The sequence below is a fragment of the Halyomorpha halys genome, unplaced genomic scaffold (genome assembly GCF_000696795.3).
Source record: "Halyomorpha halys isolate HHAL.00 unplaced genomic scaffold, Hhal_1.1 Scaffold518.1, whole genome shotgun sequence".
Taxonomy (NCBI): Eukaryota; Metazoa; Arthropoda; class Insecta; order Hemiptera; family Pentatomidae; genus Halyomorpha; species Halyomorpha halys.
The window spans coordinates 488,042-509,764 of record NW_027110901.1 but is presented as its reverse complement, the minus strand read 5'-3'; the positions used below and the strand labels follow the sequence as shown (position 1 = coordinate 509,764).

Genomic DNA, 21,723 nt, shown 5'->3' with positions numbered 1-21,723 from the left:
AATCTATAGACAGAAATGTATAACAGATATAGTTATGGTACAGTATATTAGCAAATTAGCTACATTTAACTTAATAACAGTAACAAATTGAAAATAGGTAATTAATTTTTGGCTGTGTGGAATAAACGAATTCACCCACATAGGGAAAAATATATTTTTGTTTCTTTTAAATAATCAGTTTTCATGGTTAGTGATATTAAACAATGGTAAATATAGAATATTAAAGAATTTAATGAGTAACTACATAAAGGAGGAAAAAGAAAAATAGAGACTGGAGTTGGAATCGGAAAACACCCGAGCTCGACCGATCTGTTCCGATCTACAATGACCCTTTTCTCGTCATTTCTTTAACAGTTGTATTATTATTCTTATTCCCACCTTCAGAAACCTAAAGACGAATTTTTATAGCAGCGGAAAAATAATAGTTTTTATTTTAAAAAAGTAATGTCCAAAAACTTCTATCTATATAATTTTAAATAACTTAAGATTTATTAAATAAATCAAATGGTTTCCTTTTTTAGTCTCAATACTCTACAAATATAGAGTTTGTTTATATGATAGTGATAGTGTTTATTAATCGAAAATCAAAAGTTTTAAAAATTATTGAAGTTTGAAAGGAATAGGGTGTTTTTGACTTATAATTGATAACCTGGGCAGAATAACCTGCAAAACATTTTTAAATTTTTGATGTTTTTGAAGATTGTCCTCGAGGACGACCTATTTGGACGAAACGTTGGACTATTAATATAATAAAGAGTGTTGAGACTAAAAAAGGATACCATTTGATTTCTTTTATAAATAAATACCAGCCTCAAGAAATTAAAAATAATTATATTTAACTTAAGATTGTTTTATTTATGGTGGGCATTTTAAGAATATTTAACGGTAGATTGGTTGAAAGATATTAGAACGAATTCGGGTGTGATTTAATGATTTCTAGGAAACTGGCTAGTCCAAACAGACCGGATTATAATCGGTGGGTTTTCACAGCAAGCTTAGAATATTATAACGTTGGTAAGATATTATTAGTACAAGAGCCCAAGAGGAGAAAAAAGACAGTCATTTCACCCCAATTTTTGATTACTTTAAAGAAAACTATGTATAAGTACTAGTCAAAATTGATGAGTCTGCCAAATATAGTTAAGAGTAATAAAAAATGGCGGCTGTTTCAAAACGTAACAAAACATTTATCATTCGGAGCTCTATATCTTTAAAACTACCAAAAACACTAGAAAACCTAACATAACATCATTTAAAGTAAGGTATATTTGCTAAAATATGAGCTATTTAGTTCAATAGTTTATTATATGGTAGTAGTTTTTATCATATTTGCATATGAATATAAATTTTTTATATGAAAATTTGACTGAACAACTATAAATCTATATATTTTAGCAAAATTATGAAAATTACTAATCCTACGAAGTTATGTGTGATAAACTAATTAATAGTAATTTAAATTACCTTTATTTTGAGTGCTGAACGTCGAATGGTTTTTGAGATATAGATTTTTCAAAATAAATTCACTAACTACTGATCTTTCATTTTTTTATGAAATGCTGCTTTTTACAAAGCTATGCCTCGAGAACTGTTGAACGTACATAGCTCAATTAAGGCTCAAGCCTTTTAGCAAATGTACTCTACTTTAAATGATGTTACGTTAAGTTTTCTAGTCTTGATGGTAGTTTATATGGAACTCCGAATGATAAATTATATTTTTTTAACGTTTTAGAACAGCTACTATTTTGTATTCTCCTACCTATACTTGGCACACTCATAAATTTAGACAATCATACATAGTTTTCATTAAAATAATCAAAAATTGGGTTGAAATAACTATCTTTTTTTTCCTCTTGGGCTCTTGTACTATATCACTTGCTGTCATTCTGTTATTGTATGAGAAAATTATGTGATTTATTTTCAAAGGCAAAATCCTGAATATCGGTGAACCACAATACATATCTACATTTATCTTATAACTTAAAAATTAATGAAGCTCTGTAATAGAATATTCATGTTTACGTGAGATCATATCCATTTCAATGTCAATATTAATATAATCAAAGTATTAAAAATGTATGTGAACAACTTTTCTTATATTAAAGTAATTTTCACAAATCTTCATACACATGCTGTTATATTTCATAAAAATTTTTTGAGGTTAATAAACTTCCAATTTAATGTAATTTATATTAAATTATCATATTATAGTAGAACGTTTCGGGACCACTGCCCCATATTCATGTACTTTAAACCTACAACAATAATAAACCATCATAACAACAATATTCATCCTTATGTATTATAATTTATACAATTATATTCACCTCATAATTTTTCAATATAAAAAAAACAGGGAGGTAACCAAACAGCACACTGGACATGAGATAAGGACCAAAGAGATAGCAAGAAATATAGAGTAATGGCTGTGCTAGGGAAAAGTAAAGATGCATAAATAAGTAATGGTAGAAAAGTGAGAATAGTGTAAAGATGTGACATGATTTCCTATATGAAATTCAAATTATGAGGTGAATATAATTGTATGAATTATAATACATAAGGATGAAGATTGTTGTTATGATGGTTTATCATTGTTGTTGGTTTAAAGTACATGAATATGAGACAGTGGTCCCGAAACGTTCTACTATAATATGATAATTTAATATAAATTACATTCAATTGGAAGTTTATTAACCTCAAAAAATTTTTATGAATCGACTTACCAGACTTCCTAAAGAGAAAATCCAGAAATGCTGTTATACTTTTTCATATCGTTTAAAATATTCATGTTTAATTTCTATTGCTATATTTATTCTTAGTCTCTTTCATACTTTCAAGGTTGAATATTTCCTTTTCTCAGCCCTGATTAATGGCTAGAACTTGATTATACTCTATCACTCCATCCTCATCTCGCTACAGCCTCTTCCAATCTCTTAATGCATCGTCCCCATGTCGAACAATGGTGCATCCGATGGCAGATAAAAGTAAATGAAAAAATGTACCCATGTGACTTTTATCCCCCGCTGTATTCCCTCTTCACTAGTACAATTCAATAACATCCTTTGACCTAGATCTAACACAGTGCAATATCTTGGCTTCATCCTAAGCGAAAGATTAAAGTGGAATCCACACACTAGACTTCAAAGACAAGAACTAAATGGAAGATTCAGCCAACTATACCAAAACTTAGTTTGGCCTCTCATCTCTCAATAACAATTTTATATAAAGAACTATCTGGACCAATGGACTTGAACTGAGAGAGACAGCAAAGCTTTTGAACATCGATTGTACCCAATCCTTTCAATTCAAAATCATAAGAACAATAGTCAACGCTCGATATTACGTTTCCACTTATGAACTTCACATCCTTTATGTTCTTAAGTGTATACTAACCAACCTTATAAATTTTAATCTAAAAAATATCCAATCATCTAGTTCAATCCTTATCCAATTTCGCTCATCCCAACAAACCCCGGAGGTTGAAAGGGCATTAGCCAGATCCTCCACTTATACGCTAAGTGACTGTGGGCTGTTCTGCGAGTCACTAGAGTAATACCGCAATGTGTCTCATGAGACGGTGTAGGAAGGAGAGGTTCCTCTCGACCTCCTCCTGCGAGAAGACAGGTTGACACATACTATAAGAAATAAGGCTCAGCAAGTTTTCTGGAAAACCAAAGTCCAGGATAAGATGGAAGAGTCGTGAGTGGAATGGATCTACCTTGAGAAAGTACTTACCCACCGTCCGGTCACGGATTAAAGCAAAGTGGAATCCCCCGGACTACTGGATCTTCCCATTCCTGACGAGGCATATGGACTTACGAGCCAAGCTTCATCGCCATGGGATGGATGTCGACCCCCTAAGACTTTATTGTGGCATGACAAACTGCTGAAACTGCTAAACACATAATTGTTGTTTGCATTGCCTTTGAGCCACAAAGGGATAAACTACCCGTATTACAAAAATATGCCCACTTCAACCTAGGGCGAAGAGAACCGGCTCCTGAGCGCCCACCAAGAAGAGGGTTAACAAGAGATGCGAGTGAAGAAAGAACAAATGGAAATTAGAATTTCCACAACTGTTTTCAAAATTTTAAGTTTTAATATTTGCAGCCTTTTCATACCAAAACCGCTGGAAACGCCTGTATTGCCCAAAGGTTAAGGAAAGGTTGAATAAATAGATAAACAAAATAAAATAAATATTTTGATTCTTATTTTTTAATCATTATATGATTTTTTTCTGCCCTAATCAATAAATTAATTAACAAAAACGCCGCGTGAACATTCTATGGTCAACGATATATTCACTATTAAAGAATAAAATATATACGTAATAATAAATGGAAGATAGTCCTGGTGCGGTCAAATAAAAACTCAAATAGTAATAACTATTTTAATTGAGCCAATGTTTCGTCCCACGTTGCAGGGCTCCGTTAGAACTACAAAAAGATACAAACTCTTAACATCAGTAAAAAAGTAATTCAAAAGTTAAAAGGGAATACAATGAAAAGTAAAAATTTGATTAAATTAAGTAAAAATTGTATACTCTTTTAACTTTCCATTTACTTCTTTACTTGTATTGTGTTTGTATCTATTTTTAGACCTAACAAAGCCCTGAAACGTGGGACGAAACGTTGGCTCAAATAAAATAGTTATTACTATTTGAGTTTTTTCTAGACCGCACGGTCAATCAGCGATATTCCAAAATATATACCCGCACATTTTATATATTTTTTGTTGTTTATATCATCATATTTTTTTTTCAAAATTATTATCTAACAGTGATATCTTTTCCAGGTGTGATCAAAAAGAACGGTGTGAGCTGTCCTCTGTCAACAAATGGTTCAGAGACCCGTGCAAAGGGACACACAAATATCTCACTGTTGAATATCAATGTATTGTAGGTAAAATAAGTGTGTCATATTGATTTCGATACAATATTATTTTATATGTATAGTAGTATTATATATAACACCTTAATAAAAATGTAGTGTTTGGCTTTATGATATAATAAGCATCAGATTAAGGTATAGCTTACCATTAAAAAATTGAAAATACTACTTTTATATTGTGGACTAGACTTAATGAATGCAGTAAATAATAAATTAAAATAAAGTACATGGTAAAAATTATTATTAAATCTCAAGTATCTTAATTAGGAAGATTAACATTAATAAATGTTAATATTTGTATCTTCTGTTACTGTAGCCATGAGTCAACACTGTGGGTTCAGGAGCCCTATTAGGGCCAACCTAGCCTCTAAAAAGTGGACTCCCTTAATTAGGAAAACCGGTTGAACGTAATCATGAACAAATCACCTCCGTATCTTAACGTTGTTCAAAAACCGAAAGTACTAGTTTTACAAATTGCTAAACCTCTCACCCTTCATGAGTTATAGTGGTACAGATTTATTAATAAAATTTATATATTTCCTCAATGAACTTTCGAATGAAGTCATCGACAAGAATGATTTTTACTCTTCATTTTTTTTTTCATAAATGAATAAAAGTGTTAGATCTGCATGAAGCGTTTTGTACTAGTTGCAGAAGTTAAAATTAGAGTCTAGATTAAAACTAGGGGGGCAAGCCATAGTCAATCAGGTTGCGACATTTCAGCACGAAAAAGGAGAACGAAACCAAAATTTTAAGAATATTATATATAATTATAGCAGAGCTTTATAAGTTATTACAATTATTTACATGGGAAAAAATTATTAAATTAATATTTTTTTCACTTCTAGGGGGGGCAGCAGCTGCCCCCCTCTTGGGTGTGCTCATGAATACAATGCCATTGTACCGAGACCAATGAAGATTAATATGAATATGGTTTGATTGAAAGCAAGTGTGAAATACAACTCTAAATTGTATTTTAGCTATATTTTAAACATCTGAAAATGTCTTGTCAGGTCAATAAGTATAACTTTGGAGGTTGATTAAAAATTTTAAAACATCCAACAATTCGGCGAACTATTAAGGTTGTGACTTGGTTGAGAGATGTTCTTCTAGATAGTATTTTCGGATTTAATTCAAGATTTTAGAAAATACCTTCAGTGACTTTAGCCCTCAGTTCTTAAAGATGCGTATATAGGGCACGCGATAGGTGCATGTGAAATTCATGTTTATGTGGTTAACGCTTATGAATAGTTTACTTACATCAGTAGATAACTAAATACGATTTAGTTGTAACATACAAACTTAGGTACGTACAGTTTGCACCCAAATTAAATACCAGTCAATAAATAATAAATTATATAACTTAGAACTCAATGGTCATTAATGAGATAAAATTAATGAGTCATTCAGCTATTATTGGTACCATCGTAAATACGCAGCTACTAATCACCTTCTTTTCTTAGTTATCTAAAAAGGACATGTTCAACAAAACATATATGTAAGTTAAAGTTTTCAGTATCGCAGCCGATTAACCTTGCAAATATTTGTAAACCTTGCGATCTATTTTCAGCATGAAGAATAAACAAACAGCCTTAGTAGTAAATTTTATATGTGCGAGTATGTGTAAATATATTTATAACTATTTCTTAACTTGTTATGTTGTAGATATATTTTTTTATATATACTATATTTATAAACTAATAATTTTGTTAGTGGCACTGTGGTTATTAAAATGGTACTTGGGTACAATTCCGTAACCCATATTTGAATTATAACCTGATAAAGTGCCATAAACTAAATACTACTGCGCAAAATTTACATAGGAAAATTTATAATTCACCAAACCATATCAAACATTTGATCGACGGGATACTACATGAGTAACATTAAATTAATATTTATATTTATTAATATTTAAAATTTTTAAAATGTTTATTTTTTAATTTTTTCTTTAATAATAAGAATTAAATGAAAGAAAGGAGTCTAGTTTGATTCTCATCAAGTCCATGTATTGAATTTTTCCCGCTAAAATCCGCCTTTTTCTAAAACAATGTTAAACAAATTTCACATATAAAAACTACCGGAAAAATACGAGCTAACTTACTTTTTCATAAACGTTCAGGAAAAAAAAAATTATTTTGGAATTGCCTATTATATAATAGACATGAAATTCAACTGCGATTGTGATCCATAGAAGCCTCTCTTCTCCTTTGTTAACTTTACTATCCCAACCGACATTTTAATATCAGAAATCGTTATCAACAAAATAAAATAGAGTTATCTCATTTTTCCTTGTAGGCCTAATGTCGCTTTCCTAAATTCTGGCATTTCTGACATTTTTTTAATTTTGTGTTTGAGGTTTTCCATTGACTGAAAGCTAGAGTTTTATTTAACAAGTCTAATAGCTTTAGGAAAGACTGTAGGATGACTTCAGTAAATAAAGTAACCGCAGCTTACGGTTGTATCTTTAAAATACGTAAAATTCTAAATAAAATAGAAACTTCCTTTTGTTAGACGTGCCACTAGTCAAGAAAAGCAGCGATATTATTAGAAAAATTCAGCTACTTACTTTGTCGTACTTCTCTCATGTTCTGCTTCTTCAAATATTCTCTAAAACAAAAAAAAATCTCAAGGTGAATCTAACTTTATAGATTGTAAAACATTGTATATACAAATGAAACGAAAATTACTACAGGAGAAACAACCTCAAAGTTATTAGATTTAATACAATTACAATTCAGAACTAAAATACAATCGCATTCACATGCTAGTAATAAAGTCGTTTATTAACATAATTACAAATTATAGTTCAATTGAATATCTTTGCTAGACTAATCATTACCTATAATATCTTATGAGAAGGTTAGTAGTTGAGAATGAAGGTTAGTATTAATATCTTATAGTCCAGGTAGTTGTCAATAAAGGTACAATATAGTAAAGATTAACTATTTATTAATATTTAATAAATAATTAATCACCTAATTGGTCAATTAACTAATAATTAAACAATCAATAATTAATCTTTACTTTTTTGGACCTTTATTGACCAATTGAATATATTCCTACAATCTATAATATCTTATATTCTATCACACTGAAGGATCAAAAAGGCATTACTTTAAATTTTACTAAGGTCCAATCTTTCCAGACGATTTAGGCTACGCAGCAGCTTGCGAGAATGGTAACATGGAAATAGTTTGCAAAAACAGTTCCGTGATCAATGTCGTGAGAGCGGAATACGGAAGAGGGCACCCGTTCGTCTGCAACAACAGCCCCAGGCCGATGAAGCCAAAAGGCTGTTCCAGCCCTAACGAAATCGCAATTATATATGGAAGGTAAATGTAGTTCAAGTTCTTCTATTTAATATTTTTATTTAATTAATTCAGAGTATAATTTTAAGGACCTCTTTTTGATAGAAAACTTTTCTTTACACTACGAATCCATCAGTCAATTTGGTCACTAGAATATTTAGCCACCAAAACTCTTCAATCCAGCATATAATCAATTCATTGATTCAAAATTACTTTTGATGGAAGAAACAAATTGGATATACTAATCATAATAATATAATATAATAACGTTCTCAATTCTTTATTAAATTTATACAAAGAAAGGTGTCAACTGTTACTAGGGTTCAATTCAACCCTTGATAGGAAACGATGCGATAGGATTCAGCTTCCTTTTGATACTGTTCACGTAAGTGTTAGGAGAGTGAGAAAAATAGTTGAAGTCATCTTAATATTATAGCGTTATATTCGGGTCAAGAAATAAAAAACAGGGAGCCAACACAATTTTTCCTTTATTACCACTAAGGAACATTCACAATCATCAAAAAAAAAATTCTCTCGTAAGATTTTTTTTCACACTGATTAAAACATGGTTCTTGAACGAACCGATCAAATCGAACGGTGATCGCATATTTGTTGCTTATTATATTGTTTCTCAACCGAATGAGATAACCTCGTAACAATATTTTAAGCTGGATGATCGGTTTATTTATTTAATGAGTTGAAGTGATTAACTCTTCCTTTATAACGTTCTTCATTGTAATTTATCCGTTTTGGTACTCTAAAATACAAATTAACTCATATCATACTATACGAACAACAATACAATAATTTAATATTGTAAATGTATTTAAAACAATTACCTTAACAAAATTATTTCCTCCAATTTCAAATTTTATAATTAATCTAGTCTCCTAATTTAGTCTTAAGTATTTAATTTTTTTTCCGATTACTCTTATCTTGTTCAATTCTATTTTTTAATTTTTTGGAAGTTTCACCAATATATACCCCTCATTATGACAATTAATTTTATAAATTACATTTTTTTTTATTTTAAATTTCATGTTGTTGGGGAAATTCCCTAATTTATTATCATTACATAATCCTAAGTTTAAACTACTGTGGTCATATTTCATAATTGTCATTTTAATTTTGTCTGTCAAACCTGGTACATAATTCATTTTAAAATATTGATAATTTTTATTTCTATAATTATTCTGTTCTATTTTTTCTTGTGGATCAACTTTATCTGTTTTTTTTTATATTATCTGCATTTCTATAAAAATTAGTTATCATCATTTGATTAGGTTTAGTTATTTTCCTGAAACACTTTCTTTTGATATTAGTATTGGCATTCATTTTATCACTTATTTCTAATGGTTTCTCTATATTACTGTTTCCATTTTTATTATTTGTTATAAAGTTGTTTTGTGTCATACCACAATTTATTTATTAATTTTTTAGATAAACATTTTCAAATAGTATGATATATCAAATATTTTTAAAATTCTGAGTCTCTTTAGGATATTGCTTTATTAATCAAGTTACTGGCTACATTTATTTTCTGTGAGCAAGGATAGTTTGAGAAAAAAATTAATAATATACTACTAGTGATATCTTTTTTCTGCATTTGGTTTTTAATTTTTCAAGGCTAATGACGTTTATTATGATTTATGAATCATCTATATACTTTTTGAATATTAAAATGGCCGAAATACAACAGGTGTTTCAAAAGCTAAAGACATACTGAAATCTGCATGGTTCTTTAACCAAAACATTTGCTGTTAGGTTTTTCAGAGTAGATTAAAGGTAATATCTAAGAGGTCAGTAAAATTACTCACGGGGAAAATATTAAAATTTACCACATCATGTTAAAAACAACCAATTTACTTTTACCGCACTCTGCAGATACATAAATCAATGTTTGGTTGAAAATACACGCTGGTCTAAAATATTTCAGAGTCTATACGTAAGAATTCTAGATATAGATATAGTTCAGTGAAACATAAAGAGATAAATAGATTTCTTTTAAAAACTTATATAATGATTGGTGCCTACAGATGCCAAGGAAAGAGCCGTTGTGTCATACCAGCCACCAATGAGGTTTTTGGTGACCCTTGTAGAGGCACTTCAAAATATCTCGAGTTAGATTATTTCTGCGGAGGTGCGTACTAATGAATAATATTTTAATTATTTAAATCTCACATATAGATTATTCAAAGTAAACCACAATGGTTCCTATTCACCCCTCTTCAGTCCGCTGTTGTTCATCAAGGTAGTATCTTCGGATCCATTCTCTACGCAGTCTATACTGCTGACATCCCAACCAATCCTAACAGTATCCTCACAACGTATGGCGATGAAACATGTGTGCTCGCAGTTAATAACTCTTTAATTGCATCCCATATAATAAATCCCATCAAATCACTTTTCCCTTCCCGTAAACCTACCGACTGCCCTACATACAGTATCCTTTAATAATGCTGCTCTTACTCTCGAACAGATCCGCTACCTTGGACTGCTTCTGGACAAACTACTAACCTGGAATCCTCATGCAAGGCAGAAGGGACAGAACTCCTCGTCAATTCCGACTATTACAGCACTTACTAGGCAAACGGAATAAACTTCCAACTAATTACAAGAGACTCATTTGTACAACTATAATAAGACCTACCTGGATTTCCGTAGTTAAGCTTTGGGACTCCAGGAAACCTTCAAATTCCTCTCGTATCCAATCCTTACAATCCAAAATCCTTTGTAAAATACTCACTTCTCCCTACTTTGTCGAAATAAAATCATCCGTAAAGACCTTAATGATCCACATGTAACCAATCTAGCCCGAACCAGATATCAATCCTTCCATAATAAACTCCTTAAAAACCCAAACCCACTAGTTTCTAACCTTGTTTCCTATTCAGTTCCTAACAATCCTCCAAGGCGCTTGAAAAGAAGATGGAATAGAACTATCATTAAAGTGCTACCAATTGGTAGTTTCTCTACATTCCTGTATCACACCATTATTATCTTACATTGATGTATTTTTAGAAAATACAGTTGAAAAAGGTCTATAAATAAATTTTTTTTAAATATTTAAATTTAGAAATATCATTTGAAAAAGAAACGGTCATTGTTAAAATTACAAAAGCTGTAATCATAAATTATGAACGGATATAACTTAGAAATGGGCGCTAGGGAGGAGAACAGCATCCACAATAAAACACGTAGACTGATTCTATTATATAAAAAGGATTCTTAAAAGAAACAATCATATCAACAATCAAGGCTGAAAAGACAGGAAAGTGCTCGTCAATTTCGACTATTACAACATTTACTAGACAAACGATCTAAATTGCCAATCCATTACAAAAGACTAATCTACATGACTATAATAAGGCCTTTCTGGACATACGGAGTTGAGCTTTGGGGCTCCACTAAACCATCAATTCCTCCCGAAATCCAATCCTTACAGTCTAAAATCCTTCGTAAAATCCTTAATGCTCCTTACTTTGTCACAAAACTAGTCATACATCAGGACCTCAATGTTCTCGATTTGGCCAGAACCAGATACCATTGCTTCCGTGACAAACTTCCCAACCTACCCAAATCCACTTGTTTCTAACCTGGCTTCTCCTCCATTACCTAATAATCCTCCTAGGCGTCTGAAAAGAAAATGGCCTCGAGAAATGTTATTGGAGTTCTATCAATGGGTAGATTCTCCACATGTTTGTATCATGTCACTATGTCACCTACAGCAAATTTACTTGTATAAATTTGTATACAGTTGTAAATAACAATAAATAAATTTAAAAAAAAAAAAAGAAACAAACAAGTTCTTGATTAGTTCATATGTGTAATCAGATTTTTCTTAATAGCTTAAATAAATCAAGACTGCAAATCACTTTCAAACTGCGACAGTAACAACAAATATTTTTTAATAGAACGTTTGGACGTTTTGTCTTTTATATTATTCAAATTTTTAACAACAACGGCTAACAAAAACGACAATAACATCTGAACAACATGATTTAATTTAGATGATTTAGTCTACAAAATAATTTAATTGTGCTAACAGAAAATTCGTTAGATATTCAGACAGGAAGTACTTGAAAAGTGGGCCGATATAGTGTAAATAGTTTTTAATTGAAATTTAGGAAGTAATTTTATATCAACTGATTTTCTTTAATCTATTTTCGTGAAAACTGTCTTCTGGCCGCCTTTGACTGAAAATAGTCTAACCATATAATCACGTTAGCCACCAGATATCGAGTTGCTTCTACAAAAGCTGTTAGTTCTTAACAAAAGGGAGTACTAAAAGTGGTTCAAAGTTTACCAAAGGGAACAATATTAGCTGTTTTACAATTAGTTAATAAATTACATAATTATGCAATTAAAATAAAAAAATTATCTAATCATTTCCTCTTCAATTTATTACAGCTCCATTCCTAATATTGTTTTTTTTTTCTTTTTGTTATAGAAATATGGGATCCAGAAGACTCACCGGGTAATACATAGATTAAATTTATCAACTTAGAGGAGTAATTTTGATTTTTACTACTGAGGAAATCTAAAAATTCAATTGAATATAATAGTACATCTTTTATAGGGGCACCAACAATAAAAGATGTAACCAAGAGCACTGTTACTTTTACTACAGAAAAACTTAATAAAGCAACATCAACTAAGTATAAGGCACAAATGAAGGTAAAAAAAAATTATATACATAAATATAAATGATTGACCATATTTTTCAAAATATGAAGAAGATGGTCGGGTGTGCGGTCAAACAGAAACAAAAAATATTTAACAACTATTTATTTTCCATACGTTTATTGCCGTTTCGCCCCACTCTGCAGTGCTTCAGGGGTAAAAAACATACTAAACAACTAAAAATATGTTGACAATGTAGGATAGAAAGATACAAAAAACAAACTATGGTAGGATTAAAAATTATGAAAATATTAGATGTACTATACTTATATAAGATGAGTTGGCCTGTGGGTGCAAAGAGGAGTCAGAAGTGGTTGTTGGAACAGATCTACTCAGACTTCCTATCCTTACCTCGAGATACTTTAGCAACTTTGCAAATAGAAATCCCTCCTCAGTTTTTCAAAACTATTTTCATTAATATCGCAATATTATAGGTAAAGAAAACTATCAACTACTATAAGTTCTGGACTGCCTCTTGGAACAAACTTTTTGTTCCTGGTAGGAAGGTTTTGTTATGGTGAGGAGAAGAGTAAGGGTGGAAGGCGCGCGAGCTCCTCTACAGGCAAACTCATTTTAGACATACTATACAAAAATATTATTTAAAAGTGTATATAAAAAAAAGATATTTGTAGATATATAAAGATATGTGTAAATATATAAAGATATTTGTAAATATATAAAGATTTGTCTATGTTATTTCTTTTTTAAATACATTTATTATTGAACATGTTCTTTTTATTTCTATTTGATCATTTTTTTACTTATATTTTTTAATCGAACCTTGGTTTACTTTTTTGTATCCTTTTATACTACATTTTAACAAATTTTTAGTTTGTTTTTTTCTTTTAATCTTTTTTAGCCCTGATGAAGCCCAGCAGAATGAGGCGAAACGATGCCAAATAAATACTTGTTAACTATTTTTTGTTCTTGTTTACCACACCTCCCCCTTCTTATATGTATTCTCTAATAAAAATTGGTGGTAAAATATTCCTAGTAAAATAACAACTTCGAACTCTGTTACTAACTCATATGTATACAATAATTTCCGTCAGTTTAATTACCACGTAATGTGCATTATTCTAAAACAGTTTTGTTTCTTGCCTAAACAGGGTTCTGACGAGAAGGAATGGACCGACGTTATGGATGGTAGCGGTATCGACTTCGGCGCCGAGCACTCAGTCGGTGGGCTGGACCCGAATGACGAATTGGACATTAGGGTGGTGATGAAGAAGGAAGATCTGTCCTCATGCATTCCTTTCACTAGGTTCAAGACCAAGTCTTAAATATTGTTATACTCATCTTAAATATGGCGTCAAAGAGTGCCAATAAATATAACTATTGGTAGTTCTTTTTAGTTTATATTTTTTCCTAAACATACAACAATTACAATATCAGTTATTTACAGATATAACAACATTATTTTCAATTTACTTCCTTAAAATGTTGAGGAAAGATGTTACGTTGCCAAAGCCGTTGTAAATCAAAAGTCTCAAAAGTAAATCGGAACCACAGTAGACGTCATTATTTAATCTAATAAGGAAACTTTATGATATGATTATACTACACGAAGGAGTGATTTATGAAAAATTACTAGTAATAAAATTAGTATTAATAATAACATTATTAACCAAAATTATAACGGGCATTTATTTTATTTTTAAATCTTCTTGGTTAGACGAATAAAATTGTTTTCGAAACAATGTCATTAAATTGATACGTTTTTTTTAATTTGTAAGACCCATTAAAATTGAATAATATAAAGGATTTAAAATATTTTCGAACCAATAAAACATATAGCAGTGCAAATAAAATATTTGTATTTTTAAACTAATGTCTAAGTTCTCAGCAGTAGATGTTTTCAAATAATTCTAATTAAGAAAATATTAGCTATCTATAAGTAAGTGCATTGTATACTGTAAATATAAGCAGGGATTTCTTTTATAAGGGATACGAAAGTACATTGAACATTGCAATGATATTTGTACAAATAATATATTTCAATTATTTTAAAAATATATTTTTTTAATTTTAATTTTTAAAAAACGAAATTAACTACGATAATAAAATAAATAATAACGATCATAGATAATTAACTCTTTGAGCATTAAGAAAGTTTATACTTCTGAGAACCTGGAACATTCCTGTGTTTCACACAGTTGAACTAATTAGTTGTAGTCAAGAATTTTGCGAATAAAATATTAAAAAATGAAACAATAAAAAACTAAATTTCAAATTTAATTCTGAAACTTCAGGTTCAATTCAAACAGAAAAAAATACGAATTGTTTTCGAAAATTCGTATTTAAGCTTTTCTTGAGATGCTAAACAGGAATAAGAACTTTGTTTCACTCCTAAAAAATCTTTTACCGGACCATCATCGATAGGTCAGTGATCTGAATCGTTTCATTACAGTCATAATATTGAAGCTAAGTGATGATAATGTTTATATGGTGAATAAATTTCCAGTAAAAAAAAAAATCATTGAATTAAATTAATGACCCAAATTAAAAAAAAAAAAAATTTTTTTTTAAAATAAAATATAATAGAAATATGTAGTAATAGAAAAAAAAACATTTTATTAAAAATGTTGTACTGGCCAAGTTCATTGAGTTGCCTCATACACAGCATACTTATAATTTTCTATTTAAGCCTATAAATGTAGTCAGAGCATAAAATATAAATAATCACATTATAAAAATTCTAAATTATGTGCTAAAATTATACATGATTTTTTTCCCTTACATGTTTTAATTTTTTTTTCTAGATTTTCATCGCTCTTTATAGGCGTATTTAATTTTTCCATTATTTTAATTTTAAAACCTTCTCTCTTTTTCCATCAAATGTAAAACACAATTCAAAAATATACATACACATCAACCAAACATAATCGTCCACAATAATAAAATATTCTCAGCCAAGTATAAAAAGCACTCTAATACGGGCAAACAAAAATAAATTAAATAAAGTAATAATTCTAAAAAGATACCAATAATAAGAAAAACTATCAATAAATTGAAAAAATAATAAATATATAAATAATATATTTACAAGTAATAAATATGAGTATTAAAAGGAAAAAACAAGTAATAAATATAAAATTATAAACAATATAAAATAATAAAAATCTGTAAATAAAATATCAATTGTAAATAAAATACACTTTTAAAACTATAATACAGAAACTGTTTCATCTCTTATTACTAATATTGGTCAAATAAGGATCTATGTAGGCCATTAACTAACAAAAATTATTATTTGGAATGTTCGGTGTTCAGCTTTATAATAAAAAATAAACAAAATTTAAAGAACACCTGCCTAAATTCTACAATTTTTTTTTTTTTAGTATGGCTATAAGTTCGATAAACTGTATCTTTGCTAATATTTGTTTGAATTCAATGATTTTTTTTTCTATTCCGCAGTTGATTTCATCACACTCAAATAAAATTATTTAAAAGTAGTTTTACCTAATTATCCTTAGAGCGCTTCAATATGATACTATCTTGAAACAATTCCGACTTACTGGTCTATTAAAGTCCATTAAAAGATTTTATAGGAGTGAAACAAAGTTCATATTCATTTTAGCACCTCAAAAAATACTGAAAAACAAAGTTTCGATAAGAAAAACAGAAAATAATTTTTTGGCCAAAACTTTTTGCCTCACATTTCAAATTCACCTTTGATTTTTTTGAAAAATAAAAAAAATAGAAATACCATCAATCATAATATTCACCAAACTTTGTAGTTAAACAAATTAGAAACGGAGAATTAAAATAAAACGTTTGAAAAGTTTTTTTTTATTTGAAACCCATATTCAATAAAGTTGAAAAACTTTTTTAATTTCTTTGGAAAATGGTATAATGGTATAATTTGGTATGGAAAATGGTGACGGTTTCAGGTAACAAAAATATTGTTTTACTTTACTCCAAGCCTCACTATGTCACCTTTTATATTTTTTCGTGAATAAATATCGTTTAATAGAATCAATAATATTTTTTCTTATTCTACATAAAGAGACGAATCGTCTCTCATAACCGTGGAAGAATGTATACTTTCTGAGCTGTTCACCAAAAACCCTTTGTTCATTACTTTTTTCCTACCAGAGAAATCGGGGATTTCTGTAGCTTTAAACCTTCCAATGACGACAAAAATGGCATGTAAATCGGCTCAGTAATTGAATAGTTTATTGTGGGTTATTTAGATCATTCCCTTTTATATATATATATATATATATACATATATTTATACCTCCAAATTATTTTTTCAATGGAAATATTGTTTCAAGTATTAAGGACAAGAATCTAGTGGAATCAGTAAAAGTGGAGAATGATAGTGTGTCTATCTAGTTTCCGACATCGTGACGTACGCCTGGAGCAGTGTTGCTGAGTTCTACGTCAGCAATTGCTACAGTGAGCTTTTCAGTTATCTTTGATTCTCAATCCTCCCATACAACTTAGTCTACAGCTCAGTCGGAAAAGGGCAGACCGGCGCCTGTTATCGTATGAGACTCTTATCGTATGATATCAGACTACAGTTGAGAAGGATGTGACAGCCATAGCGCCGGAGGGTTATTCCCATGGGGTTATTCTAAGAGTTATTTCTAGTTATGAAGTCGAGTGAATAATCTTTATAAATTAGGTATACGGTGAATAACAGAAATTATTGCAAAATTATATGGTCCGGGCTGCCGTCTTAAATTAAACCAAAATACTAAAATCCTATCTATCGACTGCAAACGTATCGACCCACATTGTAGGTCTTCATCAATCAAGGCTAAATGAACAAGATACGAAAATAAATTATATCTTTTCATAAATTGTGTATAAATGGCTGATAATACCCAGCAAAGTGGGTCAAAATTTTAACTTTCAATTAAAAGCTTTTCTTTACTTCTCCAACGTAGAATATCTTATCTTTTAATTCTATATGGTTTATTAATTTCTAATATAGAAATTATTTATTAAAGTTTTGAAAGAAAAGTTTCCTTATTACCCAATAAATTCGTGCCATATCTTGTCGAAAGCTTGGCTCATGCTTAAAAATACTCCTGGGTAATAATGGTTTGACTCCAAAGAAGAATGTATTTATAATCCACTAAGTGGTAACAATGTTGAATCGTAGAGTGATGCTGTTTAAACCCTTACTGAAAATTTGGGATATCAAATAACTTCAGTGTCTTCAGACGCCGAAAAAGAATATTTACTCCCACTTACCTATATATGAAATAGACAATAAGGATTATTGTGATCATGAAAAATTTGGAATTCCAGTTTACGTATATACGTTCAAATATACGTTTTGTACTAAACTGAAAGTATATACTTAGGACATGCTGTGCCTGGGATGTTACAACTTTTTGTTTAAATCGATGAGCCAGAAGTCCCCCTTTATATAATCGATTTTTCACATTTTTGTGAAAATCGAAAAAACGGTAGTAATAATTTTGATTGTTCTTGGTGAATCAATGTACAATTAAGTGGTCTTCAATACCAGATTGGTTTTACCCTCATTGAAATAGTTTGAAAGGGCTTAAATGCCGAATATAAAAAAAATAAATCTTCCTTTAAAGTACATTTAATTTTCTATATTTTCAAAAAAAAAATTATTAATAATGGATATAAAATAAAAATTACTTCAACTTATAAAAAAGAGAATGATAACTTCGTGGTTTTAGTAATTCATTTCAACTTTTTTGTGGATTTAATTTTTATTAACTTAGAAAAAAAAATTTTATATCAAAACAATTTTTCCTATATCATTTTTTTAAATGTCCATAAAAAATATATGATTTTTAAAAAGTTCTATGAACTGGCCATATCATTTTTATAGATAGTGTTAAAAAATGCCTACTTTTTGTGAATGGCGAAGCAAAACATTACCAGACGAATATGTGTTAAGTAACTAATTTAATTTTGTTTTCTCAATTAATTTCCTGAAATATACCAGCTTTCTCTCAGAGTAAACAAACAATAGTACCTCTTTATTATGAATTGATATTTCCATTCCCCCTCCCCTCTCCCGACCCTAGCTTAAAGTAGCTCCTATCATTGAATCAGTGGATCAAGTAATAAATCGATCATTTTTATCTAATCTAAGAGGCTGTGTTTAGTTGCAAGAAAAATCTTTTTAAAAAATTGTACGTTAAGTCGCTCTTAAGTAGCAAGGTCAGCGAATAAGGCAGTGTCGTCCCATCTTCCGGGCTCGGTTTCAAGTCCGGTTATTTTATAAAACCGGCTTTGGAATGACCTAGAGGTCGGAAAACTGCTGGAGTTCACGCTCCCTCTGGCAGCCACAGGGTACCTTATAAACCTGAAGGTTGAAGGTAATTCAGACCAAATCATCTCATTGCACAAGACAATCAGTACTTTCTTACTAAGTAAGTAGTGAACCAAAAAAAACCTTTTAGAGTTAAAAAGAACGTATATTACTACTTATCGGTTGTCAAGGAGACGGCGAAGCGGGCAGAGGTAGGGGAAGGGATGTGTTAACTGCTTATAGAGCTGCTCGAATAGCTACGCCTCACAGATATGGCTCTGTTCAAGTTCGTATTTCCCAAATTATTTTGGGTAGTGATCTTTGCTGTTCAAGTGAGTAAGTATTATTTCGATTTTTTAAAACTTATAATTTACAATCACTCTTAAAGTCAATAACTACATTATTTTGAACAGAAAGTGTTGTTTTTAGTTTCATACTTGAACTTATTATCGTAAATAAACTTTAATCATTGAAATTAAGGAACATATAATATATACTGAAAAAAATTACTAGCTTAATGATTCCATTAAACGATATTATATTCACAGAAAATTAAATAAATAATGAATAATATTCCATGTAGTATATACATGACAGTATCATAGACAATCAAATTGTCCTAAAGAATAAGAAAAAAAACACCGAAATAGAATCAGTATTAACGATTATACTGTTAGGTCAGTTTTAATATCCAATGCATTCTCTGAATTTTACTATAGTTACCGCTATTTTTTCTTACTATTTCATCTATATATGTAAAAGCGTCTGACAATTTATTTGTAAATATAGAATTAGTATTATTAAAAATATTGTATGTTTAAGAGCATTGCAATAAACTAAAATAGAATAAAACAGTAATTACAACTTAACCCAAATAAGCAAGGAGGAATCGACCAATATTTTAATGAATATATATTTTTTTCAATAATTTAAATTTAACAACATGTAACCAGGGCAAAGTGGGACAAATCATTATTAGATATAAATAAAGCCTTGAGGAGTTTTGTGGAAAAAAGAATTATCGATATAGCTTTTAAAACATAATACTAATTTCTGTTTCGTTCCTTATCGCATATATTGCTTTAATTTATGATACCACTCATAATAATAAATTATACGTAAATGTTTAGTTTAACTAAATACAATAATTTATAACAATTTATCAATTGTGTTCATTAAATATATATACATCCTCAAATATAGCAATAGCGAATCATTTCCGGGTCAGGTAGTAAGAAATAAAAACAGAATAAGTTATCAATGTTTTATTTAAAGAGAGTAAATTTGTTATTTTATTTGAGCTTTAATAGAATCTGAACAGTTTCCGAGATGTTTTTAAAAAATATATCATTCGGTTTTAGTAAAAAAAATCTGTTTACACGATTTTGGCATTTAGAGTAATTAATAATGATCCCCTTTGGTATCAAAAATTTCTATTTTTTATCTTCGGTTTTTCACTAATACATTTCACACATCTCGTAAATGGGTATTAAAATTTAAACAAAAAATTTAAAGCTATCATTACCTTTAAGAATGTTTGTGTTATTTTATTTTCATATCTGTTACAATTTTCGAAATATTCTCTCACTAAAATCAACAATATCCTGAAAATTGATTTTTCTTTCTTCCTTTCTGGCAAAATTAGCTATCCAACTGTTTATGAAAACCGAACCAATTTATTAAAGTTTTGAACTTATTATGACTGTACCTGTTTTCAAAAGTCTATTCTGAATTTCCCACAGAAAATCCTTGATATATTCCTGAATTTTCCGACTGGTGTACAACCCCAATGTAAATAAACTCTTTGCTCAAACAAACACATTTTTTTCAATCACAAATAAATAAATCAAATGACCACTTTTTTTTTTTTTTTAGTTCAATCAACAGATTCGGATACAATTGAACCAGACAAGAGAGGAGAAACCTTAGTGATATGTGAAAATGGTCAAAATTATATTGAATGCCCAAATGGAGCAATCAGAATAAAGAATGCTAATTATGGAAGGACAGACCCAAACACCTGTCCACACAATCAGATTTCTAATCAGAACTGCAAAACTACCAACACCATAGATATCATACGAAAGAAGTAAATTGATCTATATCATAATATATTAATTGTTAATAGAATTAATATGAGGTCTTAAAACATATATAATTTTTATAGATAAAATAATACTACCTAAAATAAATATATATTTATGCATGGGAAGCGCGGAGGCACTGTGGTAAGCCACAATGCTACTAACTCCAAGGACCTGGGTTTGAATCCCGTAGGGGAAGATAATTATTTTCTGTTACACTGTAGCCGTGAGTCATCCCTGTGGGTTCTGGAACCCTCCTGGGATCCACCCAGCCTCACAAAATGGGTACCCTTAATTGGGTAAAAATCTGGCGGTCGAGCATGATTCTGACCAAATCAAAGGAAGTGTCCTTACACAATCGGTGGTCTAGCAACAATACTTCCTTAAAAAGTACTGTACTCTTAACCCTCCATGGGTTGTATCAGTACAGATTTATTTATTATATATTTATACATGAGTCACTAATAAAATTATATGAAGAGTGAAGTTAAGAGAAAAACCCATTT

General features: G+C 29.9%; 1 protein-coding gene across 1 annotated transcript in view; it reads left to right on the top strand.

Moving 5' to 3' along the window:
- LOC106683805 (uncharacterized) overlaps positions 1 to 21,723 on the top strand; it is a 42,642-nt gene that overhangs the window by 10,552 nt on the left and 10,367 nt on the right. The window contains exons 6-12 of the mRNA XM_067048993.1: positions 4,795 to 4,901; positions 8,038 to 8,224; positions 10,237 to 10,340; positions 12,651 to 12,677; positions 12,780 to 12,877; positions 13,993 to 14,164; positions 21,009 to 21,222. Of these exons, the coding sequence (XP_066905094.1) occupies positions 4,795 to 4,901; positions 8,038 to 8,224; positions 10,237 to 10,340; positions 12,651 to 12,677; positions 12,780 to 12,877; positions 13,993 to 14,164; positions 21,009 to 21,222 (909 nt within the window). The remainder of the gene's footprint in view (positions 1 to 4,794; positions 4,902 to 8,037; positions 8,225 to 10,236; positions 10,341 to 12,650; positions 12,678 to 12,779; positions 12,878 to 13,992; positions 14,165 to 21,008; positions 21,223 to 21,723) is intronic.